The sequence below is a fragment of the Gadus chalcogrammus genome, chromosome 6 (genome assembly GCF_026213295.1).
Source record: "Gadus chalcogrammus isolate NIFS_2021 chromosome 6, NIFS_Gcha_1.0, whole genome shotgun sequence".
In the NCBI taxonomy this organism is placed as follows: Eukaryota; Metazoa; Chordata; class Actinopteri; order Gadiformes; family Gadidae; genus Gadus; species Gadus chalcogrammus.
In genome coordinates this window covers 17,624,812-17,638,227 of record NC_079417.1, presented here as the reverse complement: position 1 = coordinate 17,638,227, position 13,416 = coordinate 17,624,812, and the positions used below count along the sequence as shown (strand labels likewise).

General features: G+C 48.8%; 2 protein-coding genes across 2 annotated transcripts in view; one reads left to right on the top strand and one right to left on the bottom strand.

The window, feature by feature from the left end:
* LOC130384026 (membrane-associated phosphatidylinositol transfer protein 2-like) overlaps positions 1-11,110 on the top strand; it is a 32,780-nt gene extending 21,670 nt beyond the window's left edge. The window contains 9 exon segments of the mRNA XM_056591999.1: positions 1,025-1,312; positions 1,952-2,100; positions 2,238-2,354; positions 3,048-3,164; positions 3,451-3,599; positions 4,109-4,258; positions 4,646-4,826; positions 6,586-6,714; positions 7,271-11,110. Coding sequence (XP_056447974.1) covers positions 1,025-1,312; positions 1,952-2,100; positions 2,238-2,354; positions 3,048-3,164; positions 3,451-3,599; positions 4,109-4,258; positions 4,646-4,826; positions 6,586-6,714; positions 7,271-7,669 — 1,679 coding nt within the window. The 3' untranslated portion in view covers positions 7,670-11,110.
* On the bottom strand, positions 10,877-13,129 carry LOC130384027 (ADP-ribosylation factor-like protein 6-interacting protein 4). Its single transcript, XM_056592001.1, has 5 exons — positions 12,831-13,129; positions 12,285-12,596; positions 12,078-12,195; positions 11,658-11,727; positions 10,877-11,576 (listed from the first exon to the last, which is right to left on the bottom strand). Exons 1-5 carry the CDS (start codon positions 13,006-13,008, stop codon positions 11,520-11,522), a joined length of 735 nt encoding a protein of 244 aa, XP_056447976.1. The 5' UTR covers positions 13,009-13,129; the 3' UTR covers positions 10,877-11,519.
* Between the last annotated feature and the right edge of the window lie 287 nt (positions 13,130-13,416).

The window sequence follows — 13,416 nt, the reverse complement described above, 5'->3', positions numbered from 1 at the left end:
AGGATTTTTCATAGCTCATAGCTAACTTGGTAAACTGGGGCTAACCAGGCTAGCAGAACCTAGCAAGACTAAGTTGAGCTAGCTACCCAACTGACTAGCGGTTGCAGAGTATCCAAGGACATGATGCTGTCTCTAGCAACATGACTAGCCCATGTTGGCCAAATGTCTTCTGGTTAGACAAGCGTGTGACTAGAACTGCGATGAAAACGGTTGTAAATAAGCCTCTTCATAAGTATTCTGTAAGCGCTGGTAATGTTGAGGTCAAATGTTTGGTTACTGTGATGGAGACGGTTAAGTTAAGGTATAAGGTCAGAACTGCAAAGGCTGTAGCTATGTTGATCTGTTGCATTAGAGAGTGTCTTTGTGTTTGAGCTCTGAAGTTATTAGAATTTAGGTATGCATTAGTTCAGTCAGGGTTTGGTTTAGCCAGGGTAAGAAACCGATGGCAGCCTTCCGGTCATGTGGGCTCGTCATGTGGTCAATAGCAGGATGTATGTGGACGCTGTATATGGGATGTATATGTCTTCGGTTCTCACACATGTCCTTGTTACTCTTATCCACTGTCTCAATGTAAATGCAATCCGCTGTTGCTGCATTTATCAACCGTTTTGCCTTCTGCATGCAGACCCTGCCTCCCCTGGGTCGCTCCTGCATCCCCCTCCTCCTGCAGTGTTGCTCAGGCGGCCAGTCCTTTGTTGTGTTCCGTGTTCTGTTTTTGTCTGACCCTTCCCCCTTCCTCCCTCAGTTACAGCACTTCCTCTCGGATGTTTACAAGAGCGCAGGCTCTAGCCTCTAGACACTTCTAAAGGTTCCACCTTCGGAAAGCTGCGTGCTTTGTGAAAACCGTCACTTTTAACCGTCGGTAACCTAGCCTTTTCAACGCCGATTTGTGTGTGAGACACCGAGAGTTATTTGTCACACCGTGCCTGTTATCGCCTAGGAGAGCTGTTATCGTCTCGTAGCCATCATCAGCTCACCAGCTCATCATCTCTCATGCTTTATTCCCCCCCCTCCTTGTCCGTAGAACGCTCGAGCCAAACTAACCAATCCAAAAGGTATAGCCTGTTGTCCCAACTCGCCCTCTCGTCGCAATTCTTCCTGAAGAGTCCGCCCAAGACACGTAGGAGGGACCGGCTCCAAGGCCCCCCAGACCCGGACCCGGCTCCGGGTCGGGCCCCTCCCCCAGAGCCCGATGAGGAGGGCTGCGCGGGCTGGGGCCCCAGCAGCCCGTGTGAGTCGTGTCCCTCCGTGGGGCTGGACCACGCCTTCTCGGACCTGGTCTCCCTGGACTCCCAGGCCGAGGTGGACCAAGGTACTCCCGGGACGGGGGCTCTGCTCGGCCTCCGGTCGCCGGCCAGCAGCTTCTGGCCTCCTCTATCCTCTGGCCGCGTCCTCAGTCTAACCCACCACCCCTCCCCCCTCCCCGCTTTGTCTTTCTGCTGATGCTGCTTACGGTGCTCGCTGGGACTCGCGCTGTTCACTTGTTTGGGTTTTCTTGCCGTTCTCTGCGTCAGCGCCTCGGATCATAATCATTTCGGATCCGGTTTATTACGTCTGAGCGATCGTATCAGTTTTCCATAACCTGGTTCAGGATATCAATAAGAAGGTTCTCTTCAGATCTTTCCTTGCTCACGCCTAAACGTCCTCCACACCATTTAACCATCCTTCCTCACTCCCTTCTAATCCCTTTTCTGGATCATAAATCAGGTCAGATCCAGCGGTATGCAGCTCGTCTTGCTCTCCTCTCGTTTTTACGAATCTTCTTCCAACGGGATTTCTAACGATTCCTCAAAGGGCATTTTATTCTGTGCTACACGCTGGAAGGTTGAATCCAGTGTGTGTGTGGAGGAGAACACTCCGGTGTTGAAAGGCGCTTCCCATCCCCCTGATTAGCCCCGACCCACCACGTGGTTCAGTGTTCGCGTGCGTAACACTGTGGTTCTCCTGTCAGTCGCAGCGCGCTGGTGGGGCACAAAGCGGATGGACTTTGCGCTGTACTGTCCGGACGCGCTCACGGCTTTCCCCACGGTGGCGCTGCCGCACCTCTTCCACGCCTCCTACTGGGAGTCCACCGATGTGGTGTCCTTCCTGCTGCGGCAGGTAAGACCCGGGCTGGAGCTCAAAGATCGACCCCCCCCCCCCCCCGGGACGGCGCACTCTGTGGGGAACAAAGGTCACTGATCCTGTTGCTGTTTGTGATCAGGCGTAGGTGACTACTAAACGAGTTTGTGTTGAAGGTCATGAGACACGAGAACTCCAGTATCCTGGAGCTGGACGGGAAGGAGGTGTCAGAGTTCACCCCGTCCAAACCCCGGGAGAAGTGGCTCCGCAAGAGGACCCACGTCAAGATCCGGGTGAGAAGAAGATCAAATGATCCCACAAGTTTAAGAGAACACACAAGATTGCATGATACCACAACATAACATGAGATCAGAGTGGGGATCTCTACTGTGTGTCTCGTACACAATCACATAATAAGGGGATTCAACAAACAGAATTACATTTGAAATCAAAAAGGTTTTTTATTGAAATGGTACAAAATAAGGTGAAACATGTCTAGGGATAATAAATGTTTGAGTACAAGGATATGGTTCATGTCTAATTGGATGCGGTGAATCTGTCTGTATGTTGGATGTGAGACTATATCGAGTCAAAGAGTGAGGATTAGGGGAAATAATTAGATAAAGCAAAGTGCCCATGTGAAAGAGTAAATTAATAGCGTGCCTGCATCAACCGAAAAGGGTGCCTACTTGAATGAGAGCGAAAACCTGCTTATATAACCCCACCCCCAGTACTCAGGTGTGGTCAATTAGGTCATTATCAGACTGAGGCCTAGCCCTGACCAAGTAGAGTACAGAGTAAAGACCAGATCAGAGGAGGGGGAGGACATGAGATCATGATATCTGTTGTATTGAGATCAGAGTTGGAACAGGCTTCAATCTGATAATACATGATGTATACACAGCATTAACGCAATAAGACGCAGACACAGGTTCCCAACAGGGCAGGTTACTGATATGCTCCCCTGTCTTTGTTTCCCTGGGCAGAACGTGACGGCCAACCACCGCTTGAGCGACGCCGTTTTCACGGAGGGCGGCCAGCAACTGCTGTCTGGTCGCTTCATGTACGGCCCGCTGGACATGGTCACCCTGACCGGGGAGAAGGTGGGTGTTTTAATGCCTCCACCCGAGGACTGCTGCCACTCACACTGAATAAGCCCCGCCCCGTGAATAAGCCCCTCCCGTTCAATAAGCCCCTCCCAGTCAATAAGCCCCTCCCGTTCAATAAGCCCCTCCCAGTAAATAAGCCCCTCCCAGTGAGTAAGCCCATACCAGTCAATAAGCCACTCCCAGTGAATAAGCCCCTCCCAGGTAGGAGGCGGGAGAGGGTGGGTGTGGGTGTGTGTGCGTACGGGAGAGTCTCTTAACTCACCCTGTGGCTGCGTTGCAGGTGGACCTCCACATCATGACGCAGCCCCCCTCGGGGGAGTGGGTGCACTTCGACACGGAGGTGACCAACAGCAGCGGGCGCGTCTCCTTCCTGCTGCCTGAGGACCGGCGCCTAGGGGTGGGGGTCTACCCCATCAAGATGGTGGTCCGGTGAGTCCGCCGAGCCTCTCCCCCCCCCCCCCCCCAGAGCTCACAGGGGGGGCATCAAGGAGTGCTTATGGATTGGAGTTAGACGAAGGGTGTCTTGTGGAACATGAAGGCCTCTTCTCTCTCCTCTCCACTCCATACATCTCCTTCCTCCTCTCTCTCCTCTCCTCCTCCCTTCTCTTTTCTCGATAGAGAGATATTTATCCAACCTTATTGTCATGCCCTGTTAATGAAAGACGTGTTGCCAAAGCATAAAAAATAAACAGACAAATTCATGTAGCTGATTCTGTACACAACCCACATCTCTTCATTAAGCTGTTGTTGGTGATTCTCTGTCACACCTGATGGACAATAAAGCAACCTGACTCCCTCTCTCTCTCTCTCTCCCCCTCCACCATCCCCTCCTGCCTCTCTCCCCCTCCACCCTCCCCTCCTGCCTCTCTTCCCCTCCCCTCCTGCCTCCCTCCACCCTCCCCTCCTGTCTCTCTCCCCCTCCGCCCTCCCCCTCCCAGAGGGGACCACACCTTTGCAGACAGCTACCTGACGGTGCTGCCGCGGGGGACAGAGTTTGTGGTGTTCAGCATCGACGGCTCGTTCGCGGCGAGCGTCTCCATCATGGGCAGCGACCCCAAAGTGCGGGCGGGGGCGGTGGACGTGGTCCGGTGAGGAGCGAGCGGCTTTAAAGCCACTCAGTCAATAACACAACGATACACATCACCGCTGCACCTAGCTGATCATGAAGGGTCACACTTTATTAGTTAAGGAAGCAATAGAAAATGATAAGATCCGTTAACATGATATGTTGGACCATGACTCGTTATTATATGAACAGATCTGGGGGCGGTGGGGGGGGGGGGGGGGGTAATGTTTGCACGTGATATCTTAGCTTTTTAAATTCGATGACTTTGTATGATGTACGCTCGTCTAGTTTTCCAATTGTCTAACTTTCTAACTCCAACCAAAGACAGCATGACGATGCTCTCCCCGAGGCCCCGCGGTAGAACGGTTTTGACCTCCATCGTGTGTGTGTGTGTGTCGTGTGGGAGCAGGCACTGGCAGGACCTGGGCTTCCTGATCATCTACGTGACGGGGCGGCCCGACATGCAGAAGCAGCGCGTGGTGGCCTGGCTCTCCCAGCACAACTTCCCCCATGGAATCGTGTCCTTCTGCGACGGCCTGGTCCACGACCCGCTCAGACACAAGGCCAACTTCCTCAAGTCCCTCACCGAGGTGGGCCAGGGACCGGGGCGTTGGGGGGGGGGGGGGGGGGGGAGGTCTGGGAGGTCTGGACTGGGGGGTCTGAGAGGTCTGGGAGGTCTGGAGGGTTTGAAAGGGTGTGCTGTCCGCGTGTTTGTAGAGGGTCGGCCTTCAGACTCACGAGTCTCTGTACTCCCTAGAGGCTGAGGACCTCCTCCAAGGTTTTGTTGCTAAAACTGAGAAAGTTTGTAAAACACCTGCCTTGCAAAAGCAATCAGGAGTCCTTAGAAGGCCCTTATGAGGGCAGCGACATGCAGTCGTTATTCACAGTCGTGCAATCACGTCTCACGTCTCTCAATAGACACATAAACGCCAGCGCCACCATTTCCGTTGAAGTAAAAACTTCCGTTGGTAAAACTGATCTAACCAGATGCTGTGTAACAAGGGTGGATAAAAAGTAACACAATCTTACAGTCTTAAAGGGGTAGTTCGGAATTTTGGACATAGGGCCTGATTCCGAAGTGAGCATTGGTATTCTATATCACTGGAGACAGTTTTCAACACATTTCATTCAGTCCTTCTAGTTGCAGAGTTCGCTCGTGCTAGGCTAGCGCAAGTCAACGGGCAATGCTAGCCTGCTATTAAAAACAGTCTTACCCACTCCACAGTACACCCGAGGTAAATCAATTATAACGCCAGACTATAGATTTAAATGTCTGTGTTGATAGAATAATGTTGGAAATAAAACTAACCTTGCATCGCATGAATCATCGAGGGACAACTTTCTCAGCAGAAGCGGAATTCTACTATGCGCTGGTTAGGTTTGTAACCGAATCACGACAGAAGAACGTAAACAGAGAAGCGTGGGACAGAAGCGCAATTGAACGACTAGGCAACATGATGGTTCAGTGTGCTTTTAGAAATTGTAGAAATAAACGGTACAGATGGCCACCACAAAGTTTCCACCAATTTCCAGTGTGAGATCCAGAAAGGACTCAACTGTGGCTTGTTGCTGCTGGCTTTGACATCAAAACACCGGCTCGTACATGTACGGTTCGTTGGATACAACAAATTCCTCACAATCGTCTTCAAAAGCAGATGCATCGCTAACTCCTCCAAACGTGGCCATATCTTGTTAATTTAATACGCTTGTAGAATTCCTTCGTTCACTGTACTCTGCGTTTGTAGCAATGACAGCGGCAGGTAACCTAGGTATCAGTCCGCCGCTGCCGTAGCCTACGTACAGGAATATAAACACTGCTGCTGAGACCCCGCAATTCCCTCAAAATGCAATGCAATGCAAGGTTGGTTTTATTTCTAACATTATTCTATAAACAGACATTTAGATTTATAGTCTGTCGTTATAATTGATTTACCTCGGGTGTACTGTGGAGTGGGTAAGACTGTTTTTAATAGCAGGCTAGCATTGCCCGTTGACTTGCGCTAGCCTAGCACGAGCGAACTCTGCAACTAGAAGGACTGAATGAAATGTGTTGAAAACTGTCTCCAGTGATATAGAATACCAATGCTCACTTCGGAATCAGGCCCTATGTCCAAAATTCCGAACTACCACTTTAAGGTATAGGTCCATATTTTAGGAGCGGTTGAGTTGAGCCCAAAGCGCACACAGTGGTATTTTTGTTCATTTTTATTCAGGACTATATATATATTGCCAATCTGTTCGGTTCGCTACAAATATCCCCAGGAATAATGCATTTGCTGTGATGAACACACAAAGCCAGCGTTGTTCACATAGACTCTCTATGCTCCTCTCTTCATGCGCGTCTGGCAGGCTAACATGAAGATATTCGCTGGCTACGGTTCAACCAAAGACATCTCGGTGTACACAGCCATCGGCCTGGGCCCCTCCCAGATCTACATCGTGGGCCGGCCCTCCAAGAAGATGCAGCAGCAGTGCCAGGTACCGCTCACCTCCAGCATCCAAAGCGCTGTGATCAGAGACTACTAAAGCGTTTGGAGCTCACTGAAGCTAACGCAAGTCAGAAATACCTGTTCCCTATATGTCTCCGTGAGCCATACTGCTAACTTTCATGATCATCCCTCCCTCTCTATCTCCCACCTCCTGCCCCTCTCTCTCACTGCTCTCCCCTCCCACCTCCTCCCCCTCTCTCTCTCACTGCTCTCCCCTCCCACCTCCTCCCCCTCTCTCTCACTGCTCTCCCCTCCCACCTCCTCCCCCTCTCTCTCTCACTGCTCTCCCCTCCCACCTCCTCCCCCTCTCTCTCACTGCTCTCCCCTCCCACCTCCTCCCCCTCTCTCTCACTGCTCTCCCCTCCCACCTCCTCCCCCTCTCTCTCACTGCTCTCCCCTCCCACCTCCTCCCCCTCTCTCTCTGCTCTCCCCTCCCACCTCCTCCCCCTCTCTCTCACTGCTCTCCCCTCCCACCTCCTCCCCCTCTCTCTCTGCTCTCCCCTCCCACCTCCTCCCTCTCTCCTTCTGCTCCCCCCCCCCCCCAGTTCATCACGGAGGGCTACGCCGCCCACCTGTCCCAGCTGGAGTACCACCGGCACCGCGCGGCGCGGCCGGCCAAGGCCAGCGGCAGCGCCCGCATGGTGCTGCGCAAGGGCAGCTTCGGCCTGGGCGCCAGCAGCGACTTCCTGCGGAAGAGGAACCACCTGCTGCGCACCATCTCGGCCCAGCCCACGCCCAGCGCCCCCGCCGTGGCCCCGCCCGCCACCAGCCCCAGCGGCCGGCCCGAGCGCACGCAGAGCCAGTCGGACGGCGAGCGGCGGGAGCGGCTGGAGAGGGCCCCCGACCAGGGGCCAGGGCTGGGCCCCGGGGGGCGCAGCATGAGCATCACGGCCAACTGCTGGGGCCGCTCCAAGATGGAGCCCGCGCTCTTCAACCCCAAGTGAGGCGGAAGAGCGCGAGGATCTGCGGTCGCTTCCCTGGACCACGTGGAAGGAACCGCTTCTTATAAAGGGGGGCCTCGACGAGTCACCATTTTAGGACGCGCAAAGATTTTTTTTTTTATATGATGTGTTCTTTTATTAAGATGGGATCAAACGCTGGCTCTCACCGGATTGAGTGGACGAATGTCGGTGCTACAAACTGTTTTTTAAAACGACACCATAAACGATCCCTACTTTTATCAACCAATTGCAACTTTTTTTTTTTCAAAGAAAATGAGGCATTTAGATATTTTTTAAAAAATAACTTTATTTAGCAAGAACTTGTCCAATATCAGATCTCCCAAAGTGAAGGTCCTGACATTTATCTACTTGTAAACTACTGAGTATATATTTATGTGTCTTTAATACAACATGGCCACCCAGCAGTGTGCCGTCTTGGAACGGGTTGATGAAGACCGGCTTCCCTGGTGGCCGGCGGCTGAACTGATCCTCCCCCCCCTCCCCTGCTGAGGCTGACGGCTCGCAGCCTGCTATAAGCTCTGCTATAAATGAAGTGCTATTTAAGGACGGGCCTCGTATGTCCTGGCAGATGATCCTGACCTCCAGGAAGTGGACTGGTTCTTTTCCTGGTAATATCCTCCATCCAACCACACGACTTCTAGCCATCGTTGGTAGAGATTGTGAACATTTAGGCACTTTACCGATTTAGTGTGCTGTCAGTTATTTTAGTTATTTAGCAATGATTTTAAAGGATTTAATGTAATATCCTGCTGGCAAATATTATTGAAAACAATGGCAGCAATGTCAAGCGTTGCTGGCATTTGTACTTTTATGGCCACAGAAACAATCTATGCATTTACGTTCTTCCCTGTTTTACTGACTCCTCCCAGACTCAGGATACTCTGAACATAAGGGGGAGAAAAGATTGAGAAAACCACTGAATTTGACCCTTAGACTAAGGTGACAGTTGAGTGTTCCTGGTTTCCGGTGGTGTTTCGACATGTTGCAGTGCGACAGTGTGAGCGATGGGGCCGACCTGTCACTGCTCCAGTGGTCCACTGCTGTGGGGTTGTGCCAAATCCAAAAGCTGGAGAGCGATCCGCTGTATGTGTCTCCAGAGCTGAGCCCACAGGGCCTGTAAATAGTGTTCTGTCACGCTGTTTTGGAGCGTACATCTGGTTGCTGGATCCTCTTAGGGACTCGAGTGTCGTCCGGACCAAACGGCACCAATTCAGTACACCTTACATTTTAATTATTGCTATTTAAATGAAAACAGATCTTCAAGCAAACGGATTTTATGGGGAGGGTGTTTTCAGTTTATTTTAGCTGGTTTATTGTGATTCATTGTAGACATTTTTTCTGTACTTAATTTGCAGTAGCCAATACTAATGTCTCTGCCTGGCACAGTATTCTCCCTGTAATATCTGGGTTATGCTTTCCAATCACCAGAATTGCATTAATGGTATAGTATAGTATAGCGTATGATTATTCCGATTATTTTGGAAATGTCAAAGTATGGTCATCCTGTTGGTATTCCTACGCTGTAAATGAGGCAATGAATGTGTTTCTAGATACTTATTTTTAGGTTAAGGTTGCTCTGACAATTGCAACATCTTCACAGCAAATTGGCGAGTTGTAAAATTCTGTACAATATGCTTCAAAGTTTTAAATTCAACAGGGTTTAGAGTTCATGCTGTGCCGTTTGGTCTAAGTGGAAAAAACCATCTTTGGGTTTAATCGTTCAAACTCTGTACAATGAGCCGCTCTGAGGGCATAGAGCAAACGTCGGCAGAAATGTGCAATACTCTCCTCTCCACACCACAGAGACGGCCCTGCTTAGAATGTGAAGATGCTTTGACAATCAGGTGAAGGCCCAGATCTAAAGATAGTCCCTGGGCAGGCACGGGCTGGCTGATCTGTCAGGTGACGTGTGGAGGTTTATGATTGGTCACGCAGGGGGTCAGATGAGTCATCTTCTCAGACCGATTGGACAGTCAGATTTAACTCAACACATGGAAGGAAGGACATTGACAAAAGATTATTACAAAAAGCTAAGGCCCAGACTATGGTTTGTCTAGAAGATTAAGACTTAATTTGCAACATTGACTACCACAACGTTGCCTCTATCTGTGGATGGTACGCCGTACCAGAGCCTATTGGAGAGAATATCTGTTTACTGTGTCAAAATCGTCAGAAATACATCCTAATTTACTTCAAAGCACAGAACTGTTATTACAACAAGTGTAAAAAAACACCATTTGAGATGGTGTTAGAAGACTGCGTTCTTCCATACATGTAAATAACTACCCAGTGGGAGCGCTCTCCTACTCTTAATGTATGCAACACTCTTATGACCCTGGTTGTGGGAGATGTATTTGGTCATCAACTAAAAATCCAGAATAGGCAACGTTGAATAAAAATTGTCACTGCTACTAAAGATCACCCATCATGTACACATTTGATCGAGAAAATTAAAGTCTGTATAATATGTGCGCTCAAGCCAAGCGTCTTGGCAGTCCGTTCTGGTTCTGCTACAGACCCAGAAAATAACGGCCTTTATGTTCCCTCTCCCTGCCTTACAACCCCCCTCCTAACCGGGTCTGGGTAATCCAAGCTGCTTCACCAGTAGTATTTTAAGGTGACCTTGTGGACAGGGGGCAGAACATCAATGCACAGTGTGCCGTACAGTAAAACGAGGACACGTTACTTTACCAGAAAACTGGATGTTTCAGTTAATGTAAAACACAAGTTAAAAATATATTGTCTATTTTTAACATGTTGAGAGGATATGCTAGCTTACAAAACAAGGGGTTTCATTAATCCGAAGAACTATTTTTAACTTGATAATATAACATCCAATAGTCTGACCATGTTCTGCCACTCCTAGTGCACAGATGGCTTACACGCTGAGATGTAAATACAATGCATTTGTAAAAGCTTGGGAAATATTTTCATTGCACAAGCAGTTTTTTTTTGGTTTTGGATACCTTGATTTTATCCATTCCCATGTTTGTATGTACAATGTGTAAATAACATGAACTACTAAAGAAATATTGTCTTTTTTGGGCATCCCTTCAGTTGAGAACCAAAAATGTAATCTTGTTCTTTACTGCTCATAATACAATGGACAGTGTGAAAATGGTCCTACAAAATGCATCCTGTAAATGTAAATCCTTTAATTAGTATTTCCATATTAGACACTCATAATGGCCGGTTGGTGAATGGGAAAGCATGAAGGCCTGTCAGCATCTCTCCACAGCCTGATCAGGTATGCGGTCCAAGCAGTTTTCCACCTCCTCTGTAGCTGCAGTTTCTTTATGACCATGAGCAGTGATAAAGGTTTGTAGACATAAATAGAATGACTACAATTTTTGATTTCTGAAAATTAGTTTTATTTCTTGTTGAGGACTTCAAATAGCATTACCCCAGAAAGTTGTTCATATGAATGTACAGCTTATAGTTGAATAAAAAAAAATCATTTAACATTAAAAAAAAGTAAAAAAAAACAAGGTAACAAGATTGACATCTTTAAAGTGTCTAGGCTTGCTAATCTGCATTCCGGGCATCAAAGCAGATCGGCTGCTGGCATGTTTCAGCCAGGCGGCGGTCATACAGTGCACTTAAAACAGTAAAACTACTGCACTGCAGTAGAGTGACTTTACCTCTGACATAACTACCTTTACCACACTGCACTGCAGTAGAGTGAATTAATCTCCCTGACATAACTAGACAACACTAGGCGTGAGCGGCTGCCTGGCCATTACGAGGGCCGGGTCCTTCTCCCCACACTTCAACAACTATATCAGCTTGGGAGGCAGCCCTCTTGAAGTGCCTTCAGCCCGTGGCCTCCTGTCTACCTGTTGAGGCCCATCTTCTTCTGGAAGGCGTTTCCGTCTCCCTTGGTCGATTGCTACAGTGAGTGACATGGTTAAGTCACTGAACATAACTGAGTTAATGAAATAACATTCCAAACAGTCGTTGAACGAGTTACCTTATTGATCTCTTTGTGTTTCTCCTTAGTGACCATCTCCTCGATGATCTCCCCTTCTCCCCTCACCAGTCTGAGGAAACAAGATCTTTCATTTATTTCCCTATCCATTGAATGTTCAGCAATGAAACTAAGGAGATCCAAGCTGGATCCTAACCAGATGATCAAAACGGCTAAGAGCCCCGCGGCCCGATCTGACCGTCTATCGCGTCAGACTGAGAAATAATAATAAAATCAACCACAACTGTTTTAAATCAAGGTTACTGTTATCTTTCTTACAATGAAAGAAGCAGGCCTGTTCCGAGTCTTGCGGCTCTGCTGCGTTGGGGTTAGTGCAACCCTGTTATTTTGGAACGACAAGAGACGTCTCGGTCGGCCAACAGCGGCCCACCTAAGTAAAAGCTGGGCGCATGTTCAACAGACCTGGTGCGCCCTGACTCGTGGTCCACCACCCTGCGGATGATGCTCTGTCGGGCCTCGTACTCCTCCTTGGTCAGGGGCCTCTTTGTGGACAGCCGGGCCTTCTGCTCATCCGTCATCACTGGAGACACAAAGTGTACATTATTATGACCACACTTTCAGGGTGTTACATTATGGTTCAGTTACTTGAACACATGTTGGAGGACGTACCAGGCCCGAGTTCCGCCGCTGCGTCGTCGCTCTGCCAGGTCTCAAGGAAGGACGGGACCACCTCCACCGCCACCGGTGGGGGCGGGATGGGAGGATCCGTCTTCTTGGCCAATTTTTTGGCCAATTTCTTTTCCTTCTTCTTCTCCTTCTTCTTTAGCTTTTTGAGCTTTGCCTTTTCTTTTTTCAGCTTCCTCTTTTTCGCCTTCTTTTTCTTCCGCTTCGCTTTTTCATCACTTGAAGTTGAGGAGGATGATGAACTGGACGACGAGGATGACGAGGAACTTCGTTTTCTTTTCTTTTTGGTTTTAGTATCTGCAGCACAAGGGAATTTGAGTAGAACATTCACGATCGGTACAAAGTATTAAAAAGAGTATACATTAAAGTAACAAGGAGACATATTACAACATTCAGCGATTCCTCATGTGTCCACTGCTAACAGTTAGCATTGGCGAGCTAACATCGGGCCTCATTGAGCAGGCATCGAACTATAGTTCAGCATCGCTATCTTTCATTTAATATATTTTAGTATCATCACATATGAGTCACCTTGGCTTTTGCGAGAAGTCGATTTGGAGGATTTAGGACTCCGGCTTCGGCTGGAGGAACTGGATGAGGAGGACGACGAGGAAGAGGACCTCTTCCTGCTCTTCTTTTTGTCTTCTTTCCTCTTCCTCCCGGGGATGGAAGATCCTTCTGCCAGCTGTTCAATCGAACCGCGGTCCATCGTTTACTTAAAAATGCTTCCAAAACATACGATGGATAAAAGGTTTAAATTTCAAACGTTTGTGAACTCAGCGCCGCCAGCTTTGTGTTTAGCGGATGTGTCCGCTCGCTTATAATTTCCGCAAGAACAGCTTCCATGATATATAGTTCCTAGGCCCAGCCCAAAAACGTATTATCCTATAGTCGTGTTTAAACTCGTTTTTATAAAGCCTAACCCCTATTCAATTATATATCGATTTTATTATAAGGTTTGTTAAACCACCATGTACTGCTTGCAATTTGTTTAGAACAAATAGTGCTGCCGTGTCTGATTACGTAATCATTTTGTAGCCGGCCCGCCTACAAGAAACCATTGCAATTACAAGAAAAAGGCTTATAGTCTACCTTCTTTTTCCAATTACGCATAGAT

Bases quoted from the DNA above. Each gene is read 5' to 3' on its own strand.
- LOC130384027 (XM_056592001.1), bottom strand. From the start codon at position 13,008: ATGGACCGCGGTTCGATTGAACAGCTGGCAGAAGGATCTTCCATCCCC. The intron at 12,196-12,284 runs GTACGTCCTCCA...TTGTGTCTCCAG, and splicing joins AGCGGCGGAACTCGGGCCTG to TGATGACGGATGAGCAGAAG. The intron at 11,577-11,657 runs GTAACTCGTTCA...CACTCACTGTAG, and splicing joins AACACAAAGAGATCAATAAG to CAATCGACCAAGGGAGACGG.